At 38.0% G+C, this 23473-nt stretch overlaps 1 protein-coding gene across 1 annotated transcript in view; it reads right to left on the reverse strand.

The window, feature by feature from the left end:
• Window positions 1-6387: 6387 nt before the first annotated feature.
• Window positions 6388-23473, reverse strand: part of EPM2A (EPM2A glucan phosphatase, laforin) — a 52221-nt gene continuing 35135 nt past the window's right edge. The window contains exons 3-4 of the mRNA XM_085216978.1: window positions 9450-9691; window positions 6388-7992 (exon numbers count right to left, since the gene is read on the reverse strand). Coding sequence (XP_085073104.1) covers window positions 7712-7992; window positions 9450-9691 — 523 coding nt within the window. The 3' untranslated portion in view covers window positions 6388-7711. The remainder of the gene's footprint in view (window positions 7993-9449; window positions 9692-23473) is intronic.

Consider the following 23473-nt stretch of genomic DNA (forward strand, 5'->3'; position numbering starts at 1 on the left):
ACAGAATACATTAAAAATGTAAGAAACAGGTTTCTTGCATTTAGAACTATTCATAGGCAGCAGACATTGGTGCATATGCAAACAACAGGCTTTTATTAGATGCTGCAAACACAAGGATCTGGAAAGCCAGAGCCTTTTATTTCTGTCTCCTTGCTGATGCTGGGAACATTTTGGCAGAGTTGTCAACCCACACACAGAGGGCAGTTTGTATATTTTCTTATCCTGTTGTGCTTTGCCTCTCTTTCTTTGTCTCATTATGTTTTCAAGCTGCTTTCTTCATTTTCACAAATTTAAATGGCAAGTTTAATTGCAATACCCCAAACATGTTCTGTGACAACTTAAAACCTTGAAGACTCACATGATATTTTTAAGCCCTAATTTGCCTCAATTTCTGTGCCAGGCTGTAACAGCTGCCATTTCATAGAATCATAGAATCACAGAATGGCTTGGGTTGGAAGGAACCACAAAACACACCCAGCCCCAACCCCCTGCCATGTGCAGGGCTGCCACCCACTAGATCAGGCTGCCCAGGGCCCCATCCAATCTGGCCTTGATTTCCTCCAGGGATGGGGCATCCACCGCTTCCCTGGGTGGCCTGTTCCAGTGCCTCACCACTCTCTAAGAATTTCTTCCTAACACCTAACCTAAATCTCCCCTCTTTTATCTTAAAGCCCTTCCCCCTTCCCATGTCACTATCAGACCATGTAAAAAGTCAGTCTCTCTACTGCTCATAATAACCCTTCAAGTACTGGAAGTCTGCAGTGAGGCGTCCCCAGAATCTTCTCCAAGCTAAACAAACCCAACTCCCTCAAACATTCTACATAGAAGTGCTCCAGCCCTCTGATCATCCTCCTGGCCCTCCTCTGGATCCTCTCCAACAGCTCTGCATCCTTCCTGTGCTGGTGGCCCCAGGCTTGGAGGAGTATATCCCCAGATGGGGACTCTCAAGGGCAGAGGGGTACAATCCCCTCCCTCTGCCTGCTGGCCATTCTGTTGATGCCACCCAGGATGCAGTTGACCTTCTGGGCTGCAAACACACACTGCTAGCTCATATTCAGCTTTTTGTCTATCAAGATGCCAAGTCCTTCTCCACAGTACTGCTCTCAATCAGTTCTTCTCCCGTTCTGTATCTGAGATTGCTTTGACCCAAGTGCAACACCTTGCACCTTATTTCGTTTTCAAGCAGGTATGTGTGGCATGTGAACATGGACGTTTAGACAGCTTTGCTGGTGTGCACTGCACAGTGTTCGGATCTTGTGTTAAAAAGCAGGAGAGGTTCCAACACCTATTGTCACCCATTCCCTTGACAAATAAAGTGATTTCACTCTGCCAACCCACACAGCTTGCTTGAATCACAGAATCACACAGCAAACAAATGTCCTTACCCTTTTCTAAGGGCTGATGACTCATAGCATGTTGCAGCAGGCCACCAATTTAGAACTCATCTCATCAATAACTCAGGTGGGGAATGCAGCAAGCCACTCGGAAACCAAGTATAAAGCCTTCAACTTGAAATCCCCAGTACTATTCTTGTACTCAAATTTCCATAAGTGGCAAGTGCTTTGTTATATCACTTTCTATCTAAAGGAAGTATTCCTTGAGCATAGCCTTGAAGTCTGTGGAAGGAGAATCTTCTTCCCTCCTGCCTTGCCCTTGGGAAAGCAGATTAATGGCAGGATAAACATACCGGTACTGGTTTTCTCATTGATGTTCACTTTAAAGGGTTATTTTTGTTTTTCATACAAATTTTAACACCGTGAACCTTGAATATTTACAGTAGCACAAAAACATAATGTTTTCAGCAATGGTTCCAAACCTAGCTATATTTTGATATCTTCTGTGCTACCCAAGCATATGTTTTAGCTTGAAGTACAGGACAGCGGTGAAGTAAAAAAGAAGATAATTGTATGTTCTAATTTCAGCAATGCCCTAGTAAACAAGGATGATGATAATTAGAAGCACAAAAATTATCTTAGATCTGTATCGTTTTTATCCATTTCTGGTATTTTTTGGAAGGTTTTTTTTTCCTTTCTAAATCTCAGTGCCACTGAAAGGCATCCTGAAATTATCACTATTAAAGAAAGCAAAATAAGAACTATGTACACAGTTAAAATAAAGTTATTGATTTCATTTCCATAAGCAGAAAAACACAAATGGCTTAACTCAGCATTTTTCAAAGCGTACTCAAGTCACGTTCCCAGCAATCAAGAGAGAGTTAATCAAATTTTTTCTTCTCAGAAATAATGATCATGGCAGATTTTGTTGAATAGATTGCAAGATTTTGTTGTTTCAGTGTATATCACTGAGCTTCTGTTGATCATTGGGTGTTGAGATGTATTTGTGTCACTGCCTCATCTCAATAGATCGATCCTTTCTTTAGGTCACGTATTTCCCACTCCTCCTTGTAAATCTTTCTCTGCTGTGCAGACCCAGTACAGACCTAGTTCTCACCTTTGGAAACTTTTATTTTTTTGCATGAAACTTGCTGTAGAATAACACGTGCATTTTAACACTTAGGAAGGGTGGAAGACACCAAATACTGAGTATTTTCCATTTTGATTGTGCATAGAGGTAGAAATACAAACACCCCCACAATCATTGCTGGTGAATGTACTGAGAATAGCAGTTGTTGTATTCAATTACTGACAGTAAACTGAGGTTAAGAATTCTTCACATATGTATCTAGACCCAAAATGTTGATCACATTTTCAAGCGAGTTGTGGTGTTTGCTATCTCACTCCTTTTTCCATTGACATTAGCCACAGTTATACTACGTATTTATGTATTTTGCCTTTCTGCAAATACAATCCTTATAGTCCTTTCCTAACCTCTGTGTTTATGTATTTTATTGAATTTTTGAAAATTAGATTCCTTTTCAGTGTTTGATTTGTTGCAGTGACTTTGGGCTGGCTGCCCAACTTAAATACGGTTGCTACTTTTGGATGATAGCCTGGCTGTTAATTATTTCCTTTCTGAAACTGTTAGCACAAAACAAATTTTGTTATAATGACATTAAATAATGACCACAGAAACCTGCCTGGTGTTAGAATTTTTCTTCTTGGCAGCTGTTTTATGCTTTTTCCTCAATCATGTAAATTAAGAATGAGGTTTCATTTAATATTTTACCAGCTCATGAATAAATAGGCCTCCTATTCTTCTTGATGCAAATATAACAACATTAGTATGGGAATAATTACCAAATAACAGACATTATCTTGCAATTTTTATAAAGTAAATCTTCCAAATAAGACAATACACTTAAGCAGAAAAAAAAGGCTCAACTATATAGGGCTAGAGCTCATGATGTCACCATCCTTATTTTACATGGTATAACTATTATTATTTCCTCATCCAAAGACAAGCTTTGATATTTACAAAAGGGCTTAAAATACTTCTTACTTATCTTTACAAAAATGGCAATATAGTCAAGAGCCCTTTCCAACTAGTCAAGACTGGGATGGAGCATCTTGAGGTGGAAGGATGGAGCAAGAAACAAATGTAATTTGGAATGAATACCCTATAGATTCAATGTTAACATAATGGAAGGTTCAAAAACATGTTTTGGTTGCTTATATCACAACTACACAATTATGCTAATATATGGTAATGGCATTACCCTTGAGAAATTTCCTTTCCTTTGTTAATTTAGGAAGAAAATCAGTTATGAATTCATATGATTTGGTCTCGTTGGTGACGTCAGTGCTGTGTCAGAGGACAACTGAAGAATGATTAATTCTTTAACTTCCACTGTTCAAAAGGCTGCTCCATCAGAGCTGCTCCTTTAACTTTAAGCTATAAATATGTGTAAAATAAACCATAATTCTTTCCAGCAGAATATTTTAAAGAAGCGACTGCAGAGGTGTTGATTTAACACATGGAATGTAAACAGCTCGAGTTGGAGAAAGTCATCTATATCCTGTCCTCTGCTACATTAATCCAATTCCATTTTAGCTAAAGGCTGTCTGCTGTTCATTATTCTAAGAAGTTAGGGCTTGCTTGCCAAATATATACTTTTGTGGTAGTTATTATGCTTCTAAATATTTATTCACAGCTTCCCATGCACAGTCTCAGTGCATTTTTTTAATGAATTAAGATTTTTGTTTTAACTCTACTATTGATATGAAACATCTCGCTGCAATTTAATGAGGAAACTTAAAAGAAGAGGCAAGGTAATAAAGTTATGGTAAAATTTTTGACTATTTTCAATCATTTTTTTTTCTCATTTGGAGATCAGTAAAGTCCATGTGTTATCCTATAGATTAGAAGTCAAAAAGTAGGTCTACTTTAGTTAGAGAGTCTCCTTATGGTAACGTACAGAGTTTTCAAGCATTTTCTGGTGTGTTGTACATTTTTGTTTTAAATAGGGAGTTCATTCCCTGCTTCTGCCCACCTACAGCCTAACCTCCATCACATTTCCTCAGGAGGGCTTGGCTGTGAGTCTCAAATCCTAATTCCACCTTGTCCTGGTGGAACACCCCAAAGCAGAGACACTGTTTTGCAAAAAGCTTTTGTGCAGCGCATACAACTCAGTTGCCCACCATAAGACTTCCCAGCTACTCAGGAGCACAACCTGGTACAAAACCACAAAACCAACAGTCCCAGCCACATCCAGAGCTACACTGTGTTCAGTGCTGGACAAGCAGACAGGGAAGATTGAGAGCTTGCAACCTAGGCACCTGAGCAGACAAATACCAAAGGGGTCAGAACACAAAGTTGCGTAGAAGCCAGGGATGAAAGAGGGTATACAGCAGCCCTTCCAGCCAGTCCAGTGTCCTTCACTGAACTGCATTCCCTGACCAAAATCTCATGCAGAAGGTCCACATTAACTGCTTTCTGGTATCAAAAGGCAAAATATTCATGAAACCAAACCACTCAGACCTCAACCCATTCATCAAGGGGCTGCATTTGTTACAACGTTACCTGTAAGAGCTAGCTGTGCTCAGATCCTTCAGATACATAGCCCTGGGAACAAACATACACTATTGCCTATTAATGACACTGAGGTACTCTTAAGTATCCCGAGTCATAAATGGTCCCATCTCATGTAACAAGTCCTGCTTTCTTCTTCAGTCTTGCGAAGGTGAAAGACTGCTAGAAGAGGACAAAGAATACTGATGCTCTTACAAGCAGATAACCATTTTCCTTAAATGATGCTTTTCAGTGACAATTTATAACAATATTTCTACCTGGTTCTTGTTACTGTCTGTACATTAGTTTGGCTTCTTGGGTGCACTGTAAAATAAACATTATCTCTGTGTTATTCTTTTGATGGGAGTTGCCCTTCTCTAAGTATCACAGCACTTTTATGACTAAGCTGGTAAACTATACTTGGATGTAAACAACAGAGCTGTCCTCATCCTGACATCCAAACTGCATAAGGAATCTAGTATGTGGAAACAGCTAATGATCCAATCAGCAGAACATATTGCAAATTGCAATTGTAATAAATAAGCAGTAGATGCAGCTCTATCATGTAATTATACATTATATTTTCATATTATTGCTTCTTCTATTACTGTAGCCTCTTCCAATAATCTCTTCAGCATTTAAATTCCTAATTGGTTTCAACAGACAGGACTTTTAATGGATGTTACTTGTGACAGAGTGACCTTCAGTGAAGAAAGCAAGGAGGTGGCAATGAGAAAAAAAAGCGACAAATCAGCACAAAGGGATTACAAGCCATAAGAACTCCTTGCACTTGTTTAAATAATATTGACAAGCTGTTTTCATGTATTTCATCAGTTACTGTGATCTGCATACAATACAGCTCACCATCAGTTTAACAGACAAGGAAACTGAAATGGCAACAAACAAACAATGAATTAACAACCCCTTGCTAGGGTTTCTTTAAATAATATGGCTTCTGTATCATCTGAACTCCTGCACTTGAAGAGATGAAGTATCAGTCTGCTTCAACTGCCAAGGAAACGAGCATTAAGGCATAGCCAACACAGCATGGTTATACCTTAGTTGTACACTTGTGTGCACCGTGTTATGCACTGTTCAGTCCCAAGAACTCTAAAAAAGACATACAGTCAGCTATGAAACTAATAACATGTCAGGGGCAAAACCACAAATGTTGGTCACAATAGACAAGTTGCATCAAATTGAAAGGAAACACAATTTAAGCTTGGGGTTTCAACTGTGTCCCAAAAGAACTGTAAAACTTAAGCAAGTTCCAGTTTCTGTTCCTCATAGCATCCTCCTCCTCAGTTTTGGAAGGGCAGACAGCAGACCATCAGAACTGGCATAGTGTAGCAGACAAGCAACAGATCATCAACATCACTGAAGTGGCTGATTCCTACCCCATACACAGGTCAGTCATCACCCTTCCTGTTCCGTATGAAATTGAGAGCCAAATACAAAGGACAAAATGGACTACTGGAATCACCATGATGTTATTTAATTAGTGAACTTTTCTCATCTACTTTCTAAACAGGCACTGTTATTGCAAAGTAAAACCAAAACCAAACAAGCAAACAAAAAATGTAAAAAAAAAAAATCCACAACAAATCGGGATCAAAACCACTCATATAGAATAATTTAAACATTTTTTTGCTTTTGAAGACTACTGAAATAGAAGATAAATAAAACATATTGTACTATGCTGGGCATTCTCCATTAACAGTTCATATCCAAACAGGCAGTATTACTTCAAAGCAAAAAACAAAGAAACAAACCAGAAATCAAGTTATGATCAAAACCACACATTTAGAATAACTTAAATTGACATTTTTCTTTTGAAGATAATTAAAGCAGAAGATAAATAAAATATTATATTGCATTACGCTGGACTTTCTCCATGAACTCATGAACCATGAGCTCATACCCATTTCTATTTTACATATTCAGATAAACTAAATTTATCAGTTATATTGCACGTGCACTGATGGGGTATTTAGAGGGAGAAGTCAGTTGGCTAGAAAAAAAAAAAATTCACTGAAGAATAAATCTATAGAAATTAGTTTCTTAACGTTTATGTATCCTTAATCCTCTGTTCTCTAGAGAATGCTTTTCCTCCCTTGGTCAATCTTGGCCTATCCTACAGCAAACTGGTTTTACCCAAGCAGGACTGTGAGCTCTCAAAATATTTAACATTAACTGCATAGGCAACAAAATAAATAAATAAATAAATAATTTAGTTCGCTGCATCTGATACTAGTTTTTTGCTTAAGAAACTCAGATGAAAAGTCAGTTTCTGGTTTTCTGCACTAAAACCATTTTTCTACAAAATTACTAGAAAATACTTCAATAATGTACACTATAAAACAACTGAGGTGCTTTGACTATCCTCAGCTCCATCCAAATCTGAACCATAACTCAGTCAATCTCACACCTGTTCTTCTGAAAACATCTTCTCTTTCTGTCACTAAAATACTGCCAACAGTAATTATTTTATTTCAAGTCTTGTCTTATTATGCCTACCCTAACACTCAGTTCCTGCAGGCAAATAGTTAAAATAGAATCTTAATCTCCTTTCACAGACCAACGGGTCTCGTACTTGCAGCAAAAGGCTTAAAAACACGAATCATATCAGCTTAAAGAACGCAAATGAAAAACACTCAAAGGCACTTTTTAACAAAATTCTCAGGGCCATTATGACAGGTGTTCAATCTGATGAGGAGAGGCAGAAATCTGATTCATGATTTCTTAATCGCTGGGATTCACATGTAAGGATTGCTCTTCACCTTCGTTTTCCTCTTCTGCTTTTCTACTCTTCTACTTTACATGAGGAACGAAGAGGTCCAAATTTCTGGAAGAAATCATCTTCAGCACGAATCAGAGCTTCCTCGTCTATGTAGACAGCCGGTCTCCTGGAAGCCAAGAAGTACTGCACCTTCCGCAGGCTCCATCCCATCACATACTTCAGCCAGCCACTGACAGCAGCTGTAGACCTGCCAACGCCAGCATTGCAATGAACGTAGACAGTGTGTCCATTCTGCAGCAGCCCATGCAGGAGGCAGACAGCCTGTGGCAACATCTGTATTCTTCCTAAAGATAAAAACAAGGGCACGGTCACTAGCATTTGGAAAGTTAGGTTCACAGCAGAGATTTTGTCAGCACAGCCTGATGTACTGTAAATCACAAAATCACAAGGGCAAAATGCTACATATTTTTCTGTTTTCTCTCTTCTTCTTTTTTTTTTTTTTTCTCTCAAATGACCTACTCTAACCTTCATTTCTTCTTGCAGATTCAGATCATTCAAAACCTGTAAAATGCCCAAAGTCCTCTCTAAATATACCTTCCGATTGCACACTGATGCACAGTGTGGATGCACACTGAATGTGCATGGCATATTCATTTTTCTGAAATAAGACAGGAAATTACATCAAGTAGCACATCTTTTATAGCATTCAAATCAGCAATCCAAAAATGTTTTTTATTTTAAGGTTTTTGTTTTTTATCACCAATGGTTTGCGAATCTACCAAAGCACTGCTGCTTTCCTAAACCTTGTAATGAAAACAGTAACGTCAATCGTAAGGGAAGGAGGGAGAACAGAATAGCGTTTTCCTGTACAACTTAATACTCATGATCAAATTGCGTACTGAGCATATGATTTAATAGTCTGTGTATGATTAAGAACAGTCTTTCTCACTCCCAAAGGGATGAATATACTGTATTTCTTGATTCCGCTCCCTGCTACTCTGGGAATTGAAGCTGTAGACATCAAAGTGTAACTTTTCCTCATGGCATAGATAAGCACTGACGTTAAGCCCTTTCAAATCCCTGTCTTAAGGTCTCCTGTCCTTCCTGATGCCCCAATCCTGGTGTGACAGCTCCCTGTTTGTGGCAGTGAACTTCACTCTGCTGAAAGCACTCTTGTTTGAGTGAGCAGCCTACCAGCCAAACACACATTTCCTACCTACGGGCTAAAAGCAAGATTTTGAAATGAGCATTCCAACAGAGGAATTAAAAATATTAATTTATGTTATGATGCAATGCACTGTGGGTATTCTAAATCAATTACAAATAATTATAGAAATGACTCCATGGAGATTCATCAGACTGGGATACTATAGATAAAGAAAAATAATTTGCTTGGGGAAGGGAGTGGTTACACTAGACATACAGCACTATCTCTCTCCATTTTTAACCAGCAAGGATGGCAAGCTGTCCTGCTGTGCAAGCTTGCAGTCTTCCACCTACACAGCATATTTTCATTATACAGGCTGAATGCAAGCTGAAAGCACAAGCAGTCAAGCAGTTATCAGTGTCTGATGGCTTTAACCTCAAATACGCATATACTGTCAGACACAAAGTAGTTTAGATGGCCTCTCCACCTACCAGAAAATGTAAATAAAACAAAAATATCCTTGTGCTCTAGCTGTATTTTCACACAAAATTTACGCAAGAAAAAAAAAAAAAAAGGCAGCCACGACAACAACAGTTCAGTAACTCAAAGGTTTTATTGCTATTAATTTAGCTGCAAGACTGGTCTGAGCATTACCTTCAGTGCTCATGTCTGGAGTTGGCATCCAGACATAGGCAAGACCTTCCTCTTTGTACAGTTTCATGAGGACTTCAGGGCTCATAGGTTCTGGGTAGCGATTGCAGCCCCAGGAGTTCTGAACAATGTCCCACTCGGTCTGGAAGTTCATCACTGCTGTGACACCCAGCTCGTACTTTAGCTTGACCGTCACATGCTCCAGCTGCCGAGGGCAACTTCCCAGCCAGATGTTTGGCAGAATTCTAGCACGGAGAAGACATTGCAGTGGGTTTGATTAAATTATCTGAATGTAAAAACTGGTAAATTAAGTGGTGTTCTTGCTCAAAACCTGCTTAGCATTATCACATGAATACTCCTAAGAACAACCTTTCATTTCATGCAGTGAGAAGCTTCCTCATTTGTTAGTTTAGTTGGCAATGGTTGATGCTGGGGATCAAGCTCCTAACCTTCTCCAAAAGTCTAAGAAAAAATTCTGAGCAGTTACTAGCACAGGTCCCCAAGGCATCCATCATTCAGTCTGCAGTGGAAACTTACCAAATCACAAATTAGAATAAGAGAACTCTTTAGATTCGTGCAATTTGCAGAGAAGAAAGAGACCTAAGGATTCACATGATCCAAATCTGAATAATAAGACAAATCACAGAACTCTTCTGGCTTTGTAGCTACCACTATAACGAGGACAGTAGACAGGGGGGAAAAAGAAGGAAAAAAAAAACCAAGGAAATAAAAACCAACAACCCTTAAACTTCTCTTCTGTGAGAAAACTCAAAAAGGAATTTAATTAGTAATTTTCTTCTCATTTTTCTCTTCACTAGCAGAGTCTAGGGGGAACTAAGCGCAGAATTACAAGCCTAGTTTCCCTCAAGGTTTGAAGAACTAGATATTTTCTCATGAAAACCTCAAGAGATGCAGTTAGAATGGATAAACATCCACATTTCCAGTAATTCTTCGGATCAAACTTCAAGACTGCTATCATTCTCCCACTAATAACTATCATTAAAATATCCTACGTCCCAACCACTTTTTACATAAACAGAATATTAAGAGCCTTGTTTTTAAATGAGAATATTTAATCTGCACATACAATTATATTTATGTTATCTAAAATGGATTGTTTACATGCATAAATTATTAGTGATTTTTTTTTCTGTATGCAAAAACATCTATTTTAAATATGAAATTCACAAACTACAGTTAAATATACTCAATAGTTGAGTGAAGTTTATTAACAGAAAAAAAAAAAAGAATGCAAGCTACATCAGAAACAAGATCTGCAAAAATAAAACATCTGCCATAAATTTCTTAAGGGATTTTTTTTTTTTCCTCGATTTTAATCTCAGGAACAAATGGGAAAGCTTATTTTTATTGAGGAACAGTTACTTATATAAACAGCCCTTAGGTCATCAGGCAGCTATTTTCGTTTGATAAGACTATGACAGTAATAACTGTTAACTAGCACTTAATTAAGCCCCGCAATTGGCAGTGATTAAATCCTACCACATTACTACAGAAAGATAGTCAAACATAAAAATGCACTCTAGAAAGCACATTTTATTGTTATCGTTTCCTGCATTTGAATTGCAGGAAGAGAGAGAAGCATACAACTATGCAAACACAGCCAACAGTCACAACAGCCCCTGCATCAGTGAGACAAGGACCTTGACATCAAGGTACGTGGTAACTGTTGAGTCAGGGCCTGAACCACTGATTGAGCACCTGGGGAAAGGACCCGGTCAGCCGTGGGAGCACAGGTGAAGGCAATTCAGCTGTGTGAGCCGAAGGGGTGGAGCCTGGCTGCATCTCTCTTAGACCTCATTTAAGGGCTGAATGGCACTGCAGAGGATCTCTGGCTGGAGATTCCTCCCTGTGGAGCTTTCTCGTGTGAACTTGGAATCTTCTGATATGGGTAACCAATCTTCTTTCCTTATAGCACCTTTCTACCATGACAATCCTGTTGTTACATCTCTGGTGAAATGCCTTTTCCCATTGTATTGATCTGTCCAATTGCTACAACCTGAGTCTCAGCTTTCTGGCTCGCAGACAATGAGTGAAAACCTGAGAATTTGGATGAATATATTACACAACCAATAATAATTTTAACCTGTTGCTTGAAAGAAAAATGGAAATATTGCCAATGTTTTGTGACTATATGAGGATATTCTTTCAAGAATTTTGCTATCCTTCTTTCAAAGGCTTTCCCGGAGATATAAACATGTCATTTTCTTGATATTTTTTTGAATTACTTAATACAATGAGTTACTTGATAGGAGAGCAAAAGTGTGGTGTGTGTGGATATATTTTTTTTTTTTTAGCATTTGATTAAATCAGGAGTGATGAATTCCTGAGATAAATAAAATTCTGGGTAATACTCCTGCTTACAAGTAAAGCAGTGCCTAACAATTTCTCCCCAGTGATTATTTAGTTGGATAACATCACAGCTGCACTATCCACGAGACCACTGAGATATGTACCACTTATTTATTCTGTTTTTTCAGTCTAACAGTCTGGCCTGTATTTAACAATAATAACCACGATGGTTTTACTAAGTTTTTAATCACACTATTTCCCTGTAATTAACCAGAGCAGTAGTGGCATTCAGAATGACCAGAACAACTGCAATATTCATGTATTTAATACAAATATCTCTCACATACTAGTTTTCTGAATAGATCAGAGAGTTTTGCCTCTGACAGCATCAAGACCAAGCTTTGATCTTGGTATTCAAGCCTCTTATTTATCCAGTTCCAATGACTGTGAAGTCTTGGTTTTGCTGGACCAGGCTTAACTGCTCTTATTCCAGGAAAATGGTCCCCACACAGAACAAAAGGGCAGAGCTCTCCTACTGGCCAATTCATATCAAAGTCCTGGGATAATTCCACAGTACCCATATTTCCATGTGGCTTTAGCTGGTTCAAATCTTAACTTAGTCTTTTATCAGAAGGAAAAGTACAAACAAGCATGGCAACTGATAAAGAGTTTAGCAGCTGTGTTCTGTATAGAGATTAATGACAACCCTATTGAGAGCTTGATTGTTCTGAGGACCAGGGAAGTGTTAATTTCATTTTTACATCTCCTACATTACTAGTAAGGAATTTCATTTTCTTTTTCCAATGTGTCCTTACTTCTTTAAGCTGCCATTGTACTTCAGTAGCAGCTAACTAGATTGGAGCAATGGAGTGCTTGGCATGAGAAAGAGACCTCTTGTTTTCTCCCCTCAACTGTCATTCAAACTGCTTTGAGCTGCCCTACAGCTGCTGCTTTCCAGCTCACATGTGGTTGTTTTCCAGCAGTAGATTAAGTAATCCTTACATACAGTTTAAAAAAATAAATAAATAAAATTAGGGATTATGTGTGATTGGTAAACCTATGCTCTTCTCAGTCATTAGCCCTTTTCATATTCCCTAGTATCACAACAAGATAGCATTTAAACAAAATTTTACTTAGAATTGTTTTAATATTAAAATAGCATTTTGTCATTGTATATGTAAACTCCCTGTTACTAAGGATAGTATACCATGCCTGGACTCAGAAGACATGGTCAATTCAGTCACAGTTTAGCAATAGAGAAACTACCTAGAGCAACATCAAAACGTTCAGTTAACCTGGCAGGCTAACATCTACAGATTTTCTAAAAGCTATTTCTTTAAAGCTGCGTTCTGCTAAGTTACTTTCATCCTGCCTTATGCCTCAGTTCCCCATTGGGAATGTGAACATAATATTTACCTACCTCAAGAGGACTTTAGGGGATTAAATGAATAAACAAATGTGGAAAGTTCTAATCTGTGGTAAAAACAACAAAATGTGAGACAGGTATCTATTGAATTTACTTGACTTACAGATCCCAGACTGAAGGCTGACATTAAAAAAAAAAAATAGTGCATTTTGACTTATAAATTGAGAAGCCCAATAGCAATTTATCTTTACTGAGGAATAAATATAGAACATATTTGTATGATTCTTTTCCATCTGTCATCACACCTAAATTATTTTTAATGATGTAGATATACATTGCACTTGGTTGTTTCCCCCCAGGACCCTGCACAGCCTAGATTAAATTGTAACTATTTACTAAGAAAGCATCTGGAACAATAAATGCATTCCCTTTAACGAATGCATATATAAATAGTCTTCTCCATCCATAAGGAGAAAATGAGTCTGAGGAAATGAAAGATTAGCATTCTGATACTTTCATTTTTTAATGGTGCAGGTTGTCATTTTCAAGCTAGAAGAAATGTATCCAAGGAATGACATGCTGCACCTTTCAATCCCAGACCTCTGCAGGTGGTACAAAACCAGTCCAGCAGCTGTGGGGCTCTGGTTCACAGCATGGGTGACCTGCCACAGGGGAAGGTACTGAGTTACTGCATCCAGTTGCTCCTTTACATGCTGATGTCTACGCTGTGTCTGAAGAAGCTCCTGTATTATTGCCACTTTTGTGGTTTAAAGCAAACAGATTTGAATTTCAGTTTTCCTTAAAATGCTGAGCTGTAAACTAGGATGACTCAGGTGCTGTTTCCAGATGCATTGAATCATTAGTGCACTAGGAGTGGTCATCTTGTAAAGTTTTCTAAGATCAGTCAGCCCTTCTGGGGGGGTCACAGCTCTTAGAGATAAGTGCATGATTTAATCCTTTGGGAAACACGTTTCATTGGAACATCTATCAGGAACAATATTGTAGATGTCCATTTAGCCGTACAGTTGCCAGACTTAATCAAGAAAGAGGATTTCATCAAACTAGAGGGTTTTTTCCACTGGTTATTGGCAGTAGAGAGTGATCCATTAGCCACTCCATTTGTTTATATTGATAACATTTTTGATCAAGATCCAGCATGTTATTTTAAATGAAAAGTGATGGATTCATCCCTTAGTGCCAGCTCAAGATGTAGCCCAGTGTTTAAGCTTGCAGTTCACTTCAGTTGCCTGCACTACAGTCTTCTTAGATCCTGTTAAGAATCAGATGACAAGCAGGGACAAGATTTAGCAGAGGATTGTTAGAGTTAGACTAGTATGGTTAGGATGAGCTTAGACTTGATGATCTTGAAGGTCTTTTCCAACCTGAGCAATTCCATGAGCATTAATATACACATAACAGGGCAGAGCAACTTAGCTGAAACAAGAAAAAAAACTGATTAAATTGCCTGTGTTCTCTCCTAAAGGCTTTGATTTTGTAAAGATGTAGCATGCAACTATGGCTACGTATAACTTGCAGCAAAACTTATTTTGCATTCCCATAGGAATAAAAAATACAATTAAGCCAACTTACACCTAGAATGGTGCTCCTACGCAGCATGGTTTTGTACTGATGTGGTGCTGTTACCCTGATACCAGTACAAGCAAGCAGTCCAAGGGGAACTCAGGCCTGAAGTTCAACTCAGATGTATTTGCAGCTCAGTAACTACTGGAAACTGCTTCAAATTACAGTGCATCCACTCTGAAGGCAGGATTTTTTTAATGAGGTGGATTTTTCAATGGAAAATCCGTCTGAATCAAAAGACTGCACAGGAACTTTTAGTTTTAGCCAAGTTTAAACTAGTGTAATGACTAAAAGTCTGATGAGGAATAAAGGAAGAGTGAGAGATATAAGAAATTCCTACCTCTCTTTCCCTTTCTCTCACTTGACAGATAAGAGACTTCCAAAAGTATTGCTTTAGGCATATTCAAAATGAGACTATAGGAAATCTTACCAGCTGTAGCTGAGATGCTCTTTCATCTTTTTTTCTACCCTCTGCCTTGTGACAAGGCACATCATATTAAACAGTAATACCACTAGATCATGATGATCCATAACTATTATGCTGTATGTGCTCACTGCTCTGCCACTGGCATTTTTTTAATACCACATTGCAGTTTATTTTTAAATACACATGCATCTTCCCCAAAGCAACAAGTTAGATACCTCTTTCCTGGGCCTTACTTGCTCTGTTCTCTCCTGATCGCTTGCTAGAATTCAAACAGGGTTCCTGTTGCTTAGATTCCTATCTGAAGTTCTGGAATGCATTTACAAGCAAAGAAAGGTTTTCAGATGACCACGCTGTGCTCTCCAGTGGATGACACTAATGCTTTCAAATATGGCTTGATATGTAAAAATAAATTGATGACTACCCTTGACTCCAAAAATATTTTCCTAATGTCCAATATGAATAGTTTAGTCACAGTTACAGCAAATTCTTCTTGTCTCCACAATGGACATGCAAAACAGATTATTCCCTTCCACTCTTTAAAATTTTACATATCTGAAAATTACTAACACACCCACACAGCTGTGCCTTCCTCATGCTAAAATAAATATCTAACCTTTCCTAGCTTGTTACATATTCAGAGTATTCAGCGATTCTTGTTTGCCTTTGGACTCTCCAGCTGATCAACATCTGTGTTAAGATGCTCTTCCCAGTACTGGAAAGAAGCCCTACCAGTTCAGAGGAGAACCAAAGATTAGTTATTTCTTGTGCCCAAAGGCTATGTTCCTATGTATAGTTCTGTCTTTTTACAGCATGAAACTGTTGATTTATGTTCAACAAGAAATTCCATTTTCAAGTTAAGATCTGTCACAAGAGATGAGGCTACTCAAGAATGGAGCAAAATCTCCCTGAAACAGAATTATTTAATATCTTATTAGTTACAACTACCATCAGTATCAAATAAAACTAAATGAATATGCAACAAAAGAGCAGATGAGATTTACAGTTGATGGATGGATCACAGGAATACATATCGGAACAAATAATCTCAGCCGCTCATACACATCACATGGGTTTAAGTTAACTATAATCAATTCCAAAAGGAAACAGTACATCCTAGAAGTTATGCTTAATTTAAATGTTTCTTCAAAGTAGTAATGTTAGCCTGTACAAAGAAGTGAACTGAAAATGATAGAAAGTTTATAATAACTTCAAAACAATTATCTCAGTCTGCGCACTAGAAGTTTGAACCTTCTGTTAACTATTGTACTGTATCAGGAAAGATACAGAAAAATGAGAACAGTCTATTACCAAGAAAATAATTCCATATGAAGGCAGACTAAGAATGTAGAATATTTAAGAGAGAATTAGATTACAGCTTATGGATAAAATAAATTGGAGAGATAAATCAAGTAGCTCTACCTACATAAACATGGTAAAGAATCTCAGCTTCCATACAGCTTCACCTACACAGCAACTGCTAAGAGATAAGAAAAATAGGCAGGTGTTTTGTTAGTTTTTTTGCTACTTCCCCAAAATACTGACGTATGCAGATGAGTCCCTGGTTTGGTCTTGTACAACAATTCTGACTTCACTCCATTCTCTTTAAATAAAGGACACCTCTCACCAAAATGAATCCTTGCCACTGAAATATGACATCATAATGCAGATCTGAGGGGTTATGACATTGACAATTCACTGCACATCACACAGGGCACATAGGTAAATTATTGTGATCTTAATCCCTTCTCCTGCTGACTTACTGATGAAGTCTCCTTGTAGAAGAAAATCTGGGCTTTGTGGTGAGAGGCTTGACTTAAGCAGGATTGAATGAACACAGTCTGATGCACTCAGAGGCCCACCATGCAGGCAAGCACTATTGGCCACAGTAGGAGAGCAAGGTTTGATGACAATAAAGCTTAACTCACAAAACACCAACATCCAATTGCCAGGCTTAATAACATCACTCTTCTCAATAAAGATGGGTTAAATGGCTATAATATTAGCAGAATCTTCACAGAAAAGTGCTGATTAATGATAAAACTACATCCTGCTGAAGTGACACAGCTGCGCATCTTGTAATAACTACTTATATTTTTGAACAAAAAAATTACTTTTACTTAAATGCCAAACATAGACCAAGTCATACCAATTGCTGTGCTCTATTGCTGAGAGTGTGCAGTTTATTTTGAAGTTAAGAATTCTACCCAGGGCTTTAAATGAGGAAAATTAAACAGACCACAGTGTATTTTCAGGGTGGTTTGGTTTGTTGTTTTTGTTTTGTTTTCTTCTACTTCTGATTTGGCACTATGATGAAAAGTAATTAAGCTCGGGCAAATGTTCTTCTTAGATGTAATTTGGACTACTTACTGAGCCTCTCACATGGGAGCATACTTGGCAACTAAAAAGGAACACCTGCTTTTATCACCTTAGAACAATACTTTGTCAGCTTAGCAATATGCAAAATTTCTCAAGCACTTAAGTCCCGAGTGCTAAGCTTAATAATATTGTATTTATTCCATGCTCACAAATGTGTGAGTGTAGCATTAAACTACACTATTTACTGATATGCAGAGCAAACGAGCCACTAAGAATTGAAATTAAGCTGACAGTGAGCTAAAATGGAAAAAGCTAATAAAAATACCAGTGATACCTGAAATACAAGGTTACACATTCAGACACAAAGCAGTTCCAGTAGCACAGTGACTTAGAAGATTTCTGCAACACAGGGATGATGGTACACAAAAGGGCTGTAGTTGTCTTCTCTTCACCCACCAGCCTGTGTTTCAGGGCCACAAAAATGACCAAATTTCTCATCTTCTATAAAGACAGCTCATCTTCTATAAAGACAGCTGAGAGAACTGGGCTTGTTCAGCTTGGAAAAGAGAAAGCTCTGGAAGACCTCGTTGCAGTCTTCCAGTACTTAAAAGAGATTTAGGTAACATGTTAGGAGGAAATTCTTTACTCAGAGAGTAGTGAGGCATTCGAATAGGTTGTCCATAGAAGCTGTGGATGCCCCACATCCACAGATGTGGGGGCAAGAGTTCAAGACCAGGCTGGATGGGGCCCTTTTGCAGCCTGATCTAGGGGTGGTAACCCTGACTGTGGTAGGGGGACTGAAACTGGATCATCTTTAAGGTCCCTATTCCTATCCAAGGTCCCTATTCCTTATCCAAGCCATTCTACGATTCTGTGATTTATAGCTGGTGGTATGATGACAAGAAGACAAAGCACAACCGCGCTAATGTCTAAGCACAGCTTTCCACCTCATTCATAATCTTCTGGTGGATTCTAACTGTGGGAGAAGCCTTAAGGCTATGCCTATTCTACTGACTGTTCTAGCTTTGAATGCCCTAGGAACGCAGGATAAAGAAGTATCCGCCTGAGTAGAATTCAAGTCATTCCAATACCTTTGAACAGATGCCTAAAACAGCAGTTGGTACCAGCGTCACTCAGAAATGACATAAAATAGGAGCAGAACTAAGGTTTCACACAGGTAATCAGGGCCACTGATATGCTAGCATATGTGAAATGCAAAAGCTCAGTGTTGTGTATGCTAGAAAGCCTGATTAATTTGAAGTCCTCTGGCATTGCATGTGATAGAGACACTCCTATTCCACTGAGTTATTTTTTAATGTACACACAGCCTTGAAGTTTCTGTTACTCTGACTCAAGCATAAATGCTCTCCTGACCACAAACTGAACCTGTGCAGCTTAACATCAAAAGCATGGAAGCACAGGAAGTTAACCAACAACAAAACTTTCTCTCCACACTGTACAACTGCTCTTAGTTTCTGATACTTCAGAAAAACTCAATAGCGCTCAAGAAGCCAAATCAAATAGGCATAAAACTTTCTCATCACTTTATTCACAGAAATCATAGAACAGGGGATTACCTACCTAAAGATGTTATAAATGTAATGTGATAAATGTAATCAGTAAATACTTACAAAGGATCTTTTCAAATCTTTTACCAGGAAACACCAGCATTCTGAGGTACTAACAATAATCTGAAGAAAGTTGAGAAACTTTCCACAGAAATATCAAGTACTTTGAAGAGCAAAAAGAAATAGAGAACAACCAACAAGAACAATCAACTGCACAAAGACAGAATGGGAGCCACCTGCTTAGCTAACAGTCCTAACAAAAAAGTAGATCTATTGTTAATGATAAACCAAAAATACTTCAAAATGATGCTTCAACCTCATCTATTACATGATTCTGTGAAAAAGGATAGGAGTTTTCAAGCATATAAGAAATGACCACAAAGAAGCAGGATTTGCGCCCCTGTCTGATGTGGACAGGACAAGAAATGAACTTAAATGGCAAGCTCAGGAGACTTCAGTTAACATTAAGGAAGCATTTTAGTAGCAAGAATAGTGAGTTAATTGAATGAAAGAATGGGCTGTAGAATCTTGTAACTGAGATGAGATCATATGCAAGACCACACTGGATAAACTTGGAATTATTTAAATATAATTGAGACTAAGTCAGAGCAAGAAAATGGACTGGATGTTTTCTTAGGTCTCTTTGAGTCTATGATCTATGATACTACAATCCTCTTAATCTCCTTCTCTAGAATCACTACCTATATTTACTTATCAAGCTCCACCTTTAAATAATTCAGGTTCCTTGTAATCCTTAACCTATTTGAAAGGTCATGCCAGAATTCAGCTTTATTCCTTTGATGTCAGAAATACTGTTCTAGTTTACAATCTAAGTTCAGAACCAATTAATATCCATTTGATATTACATAAATTTTTTCCTCCCTTGTACTAATTCCCAAATGCTTTTCACAAATAGCAATATATTCTCTCTCTCAGCCTTAATTTAACAACACCATCTATCTCAGATACTACAGGTAGACAAGCTATGGAAGTACAAAGTTTTTGGCAAGTAAGTTTACTTTACTACAGTTTCAGAGACGTGACTGCTACATAGCTTCTGGAAGATGCTCTCATTCATTCCAAGCTCAGGTATCTCTGCTTTCCACTGCAGTTTGTGTTGAAGGCATATCTTATGTCAGGGAATCCAAAAACAAAAATAATGTTCCATATTTAAATATATTTGCAAAACCAAATCTGTGATTTCCACTGAACTCATACAAAGAAGATGTAAAGTTATTCCAATCAGAAGTTTGAGAGTTTTTTTTTTTTTCCTGGGGTATCTGAGGACCATGAAGTTTATCTGAAGAAGACAACAGAGATGAGAAAGTGTATCCCCATTAACAGGGGTTACATCATTACTTCAAATGTTAATTACTGAGAGAACTGAAAAACCAGCCTGATGCAGCTGACCTCTTCCATGGGAGGACTAGAACATGCCCCAGATTCATCCCCCTTGAGAAACTGAGTGCAAAAGGAACTGTAAACTATCTTTGCTCTTCTGTCACAATAATAGATAAATGAAACTTAATTCTGCCTCGGGGATAAATGGGCATGCTCCAGTGAATTCAGTGGAGTTGTTCTCATTAAGGTCACAGTACACTGCTATCTATACAGGGAAATAAACTTTTCTATCTTCTCATTCACCTCACTCCATTAAGAAGCTTGAAGCCAATGATTTTATATCTCATGCATTTTTAATAATCTATTTTATCTCTGTTCTAGAAATGATCTAAAATAACTTGGTCATACAAGACTTTACACACATGACCAAAATTAAATTATGGAAGATAAAATTTTATCTTCCCTGTGTTCAAAGTGAAATATTTTATGTCATATTTCACTATGTTCTTCTATCATGAAGATAAGATACTGTAAAAATAAGAACATGATCTTATCTCGCACAGTGATGCCTTGCAAGATGTCTAGATCTAGCCTTACAGGATACAGTCAGTACTGGTTTTCAAACATACACGGGAGGTTTCTGCTGATTCCTAGGAGCACACTGCATGCAGCAGAAGGCAGTATTTGCCTTTGCAGGGAATGACTCTTCTCATGACCGCCTTTGTATAAATACTATCTGAAGCAAACGAAGTGCCAATTGCAAAAATATAGCCTGAGAAGAGAAGCAAGTTCCAAAGCTTGCACTGAATAATCTCAGGACCTTGTTCTGGAAATGACTGCTCAGTTGGCTTGTGGGAATTCAAACTTCAATGCTCCAGTTTTAGAGTCTTGTTTCATAACTGGCTGCCAATGGTTACTTCCTATGTACGTCTCCATCGGGTTGCCAACATTCCCATTTGTTTTGAATTAGAACAAATACTTAGAAACACAAGAACAACAGGCTGCTAAACTAAGCCAGACAGTAATGAGCCATGAATCCCTTGGCAAAAGGAACGAGAATTTCTAACATTAATGCTTAGTAACATGAATGATGCTGCTGGCATCCGTAAATTAAGGCATCTTAACAAAGTTGACTCAAACCCCTATGGACGAACTTTAAGTTAATACCTGAGAAGTGTTAGCAAAAGTATCTTTTACATTTTTTTCAGTGTTTTGTGATCCAAACAGTAATATGTACACACATGCAGTGTACTGGAATGTCCTCAGAGCTAGGAGACAGTCAGAGGAAAAAGCACACCCATTTCTCCTGGTACCATCCAAACACAACAGTCCTAATGGATACTGCACCTGTGTTCATTCCAGTTAAATTATTTATCCAGAATTTCCAAAATTTCAACAGTTCATTTACATTCATTTAAAAGAGGGAGAAATGCATTCCAGAGTACCACAGACTGGGGAAAACCATTTTAGAAATATTGAGAAAAACTGAATCAATTAAACTTCACAATCAGTCAGAAATATCTAAAAGAGTCCCCCCCCTTCTCCCCCCCCCAAAAAAAGTCTAGTCAAAGGGACAATGGCTATCTGATAATATCATAATAAATTTCCAGCAAACTTATTTTTAGCTAAGATACCTGGATACCAGATCATAAACCTGAGATTAATAACCCTGGTGAATGAGTTGCCAACCCATAACAGAACTCTATTATAACAACCCCTTGTCCCTTTATTTTTTCCCTGGTTCTGTGTGTTTATACATGCTTTTCTGCCTAATTAGCCTTCTCCAAGTCTTAGAAAATTAACAGAAATAATAATAATAAAAAAGTTAACAGTCTGCACCCTTCATTCTGACATAAACAACATCTCTAGTACTCAAAAAATCAAGCAGATAGCAGAGCATTATAATAATCTCAACTCCCAGGTCTGCAAGCAGAATCTGAATGATAGAGATGAAGAGGCAAACATAGGGAGAGAGCTGTAGAAAGCACCTTTGCAGAGCATGCTTGGAGTGCTGCACGGATTAGAGAACAGGAGCTGAGTTAGCATAGTACAGCTGCTGAGCACTTCCAAAAACAGCTATCCTGCTTCATGACTCAAGCTAACTCATATACTAGCACAATTCATGAAAGACAAGACTAGCTCTGTATTTTCTCTCCTGGATCCTAGAGGAGCTGAAGAAAGGGAAAAAAAAAAAAAAGAAAAGAAAAGAAAAGAAAAAAAAAAACCACAAACATTTGACTTGAAATTTTATAAATTAACAATTCTGCAGTTTTTATGGGAACCAAAAGATTAACAACAAATATTACAGGTTGCCTAAGTTTTTAAACTAACGTATTTTTCCAGCTTTATTTCTTTTCCTAGCTATATCATTTTTGAGATTGGAGTATTATTACAGTACCATTGGAGAATTTAATTGCAAGCACTTGAATAAACTTACTAAAGTCAGCTACTGTTACTAAAATTCTTGCAAATGTGTTTGTGTTGTTAGCTGAAGCATAACTTCATAAAACATTACTCAGTACTGGATAGCCTTCTACCTAGACCATCAATATTTATGAGGAGGTTTTTCCTCTTTTATTTTACCAGATTGAAGCAACTCAGTGTGAAAGGAAACCCAGCAATTCAGCCCGTGGCAGTGAAAGCAATAGCTAATGTTCTGTTTAGGAATGGCCTGCACAAGGCCTATCGTTCTAGCTGGCAGCCTGGTAACTGAAAGAAGAATGCTAAGGAAACTATGAAGGAAATTGTATGTTCTCCTCCTCAGACTTCCATCTTGAGACAATGAAGGCACAGGTTATAACTGTTCTGAAGAGTTTTGAAAAGACAGCCCTGGAAAAGCTAGAAAACTAAATAAAAAGGTTCTGAGAAACCCACAAAATTCAATACCAACACATCCTTTCTCTAAACTGAATGACAGAGCCACGGAGAGTCTTGCGCCTGGCCATCTGATCAGTGGATTTTGCAAATGAATGCTACCATCTTGCTTCTGCTGCTACTTGTCCTGGTTTCAGCTGGGACGGACGTGATTCTTCCTTCCAGCAAGGGGAGAGCTGAGGGAGCATGAGGAGCTGGGAGTGGATAGAACTACCTGCCAGGTCAAACCACAACACTATTCTGC

The sequence above is a fragment of the Meleagris gallopavo genome, chromosome 2 (genome assembly GCF_905368555.1).
Source record: "Meleagris gallopavo chromosome 2, MGAL_WU_HG_1.1, whole genome shotgun sequence".
Taxonomy (NCBI): domain Eukaryota; kingdom Metazoa; phylum Chordata; class Aves; order Galliformes; family Phasianidae; genus Meleagris; species Meleagris gallopavo.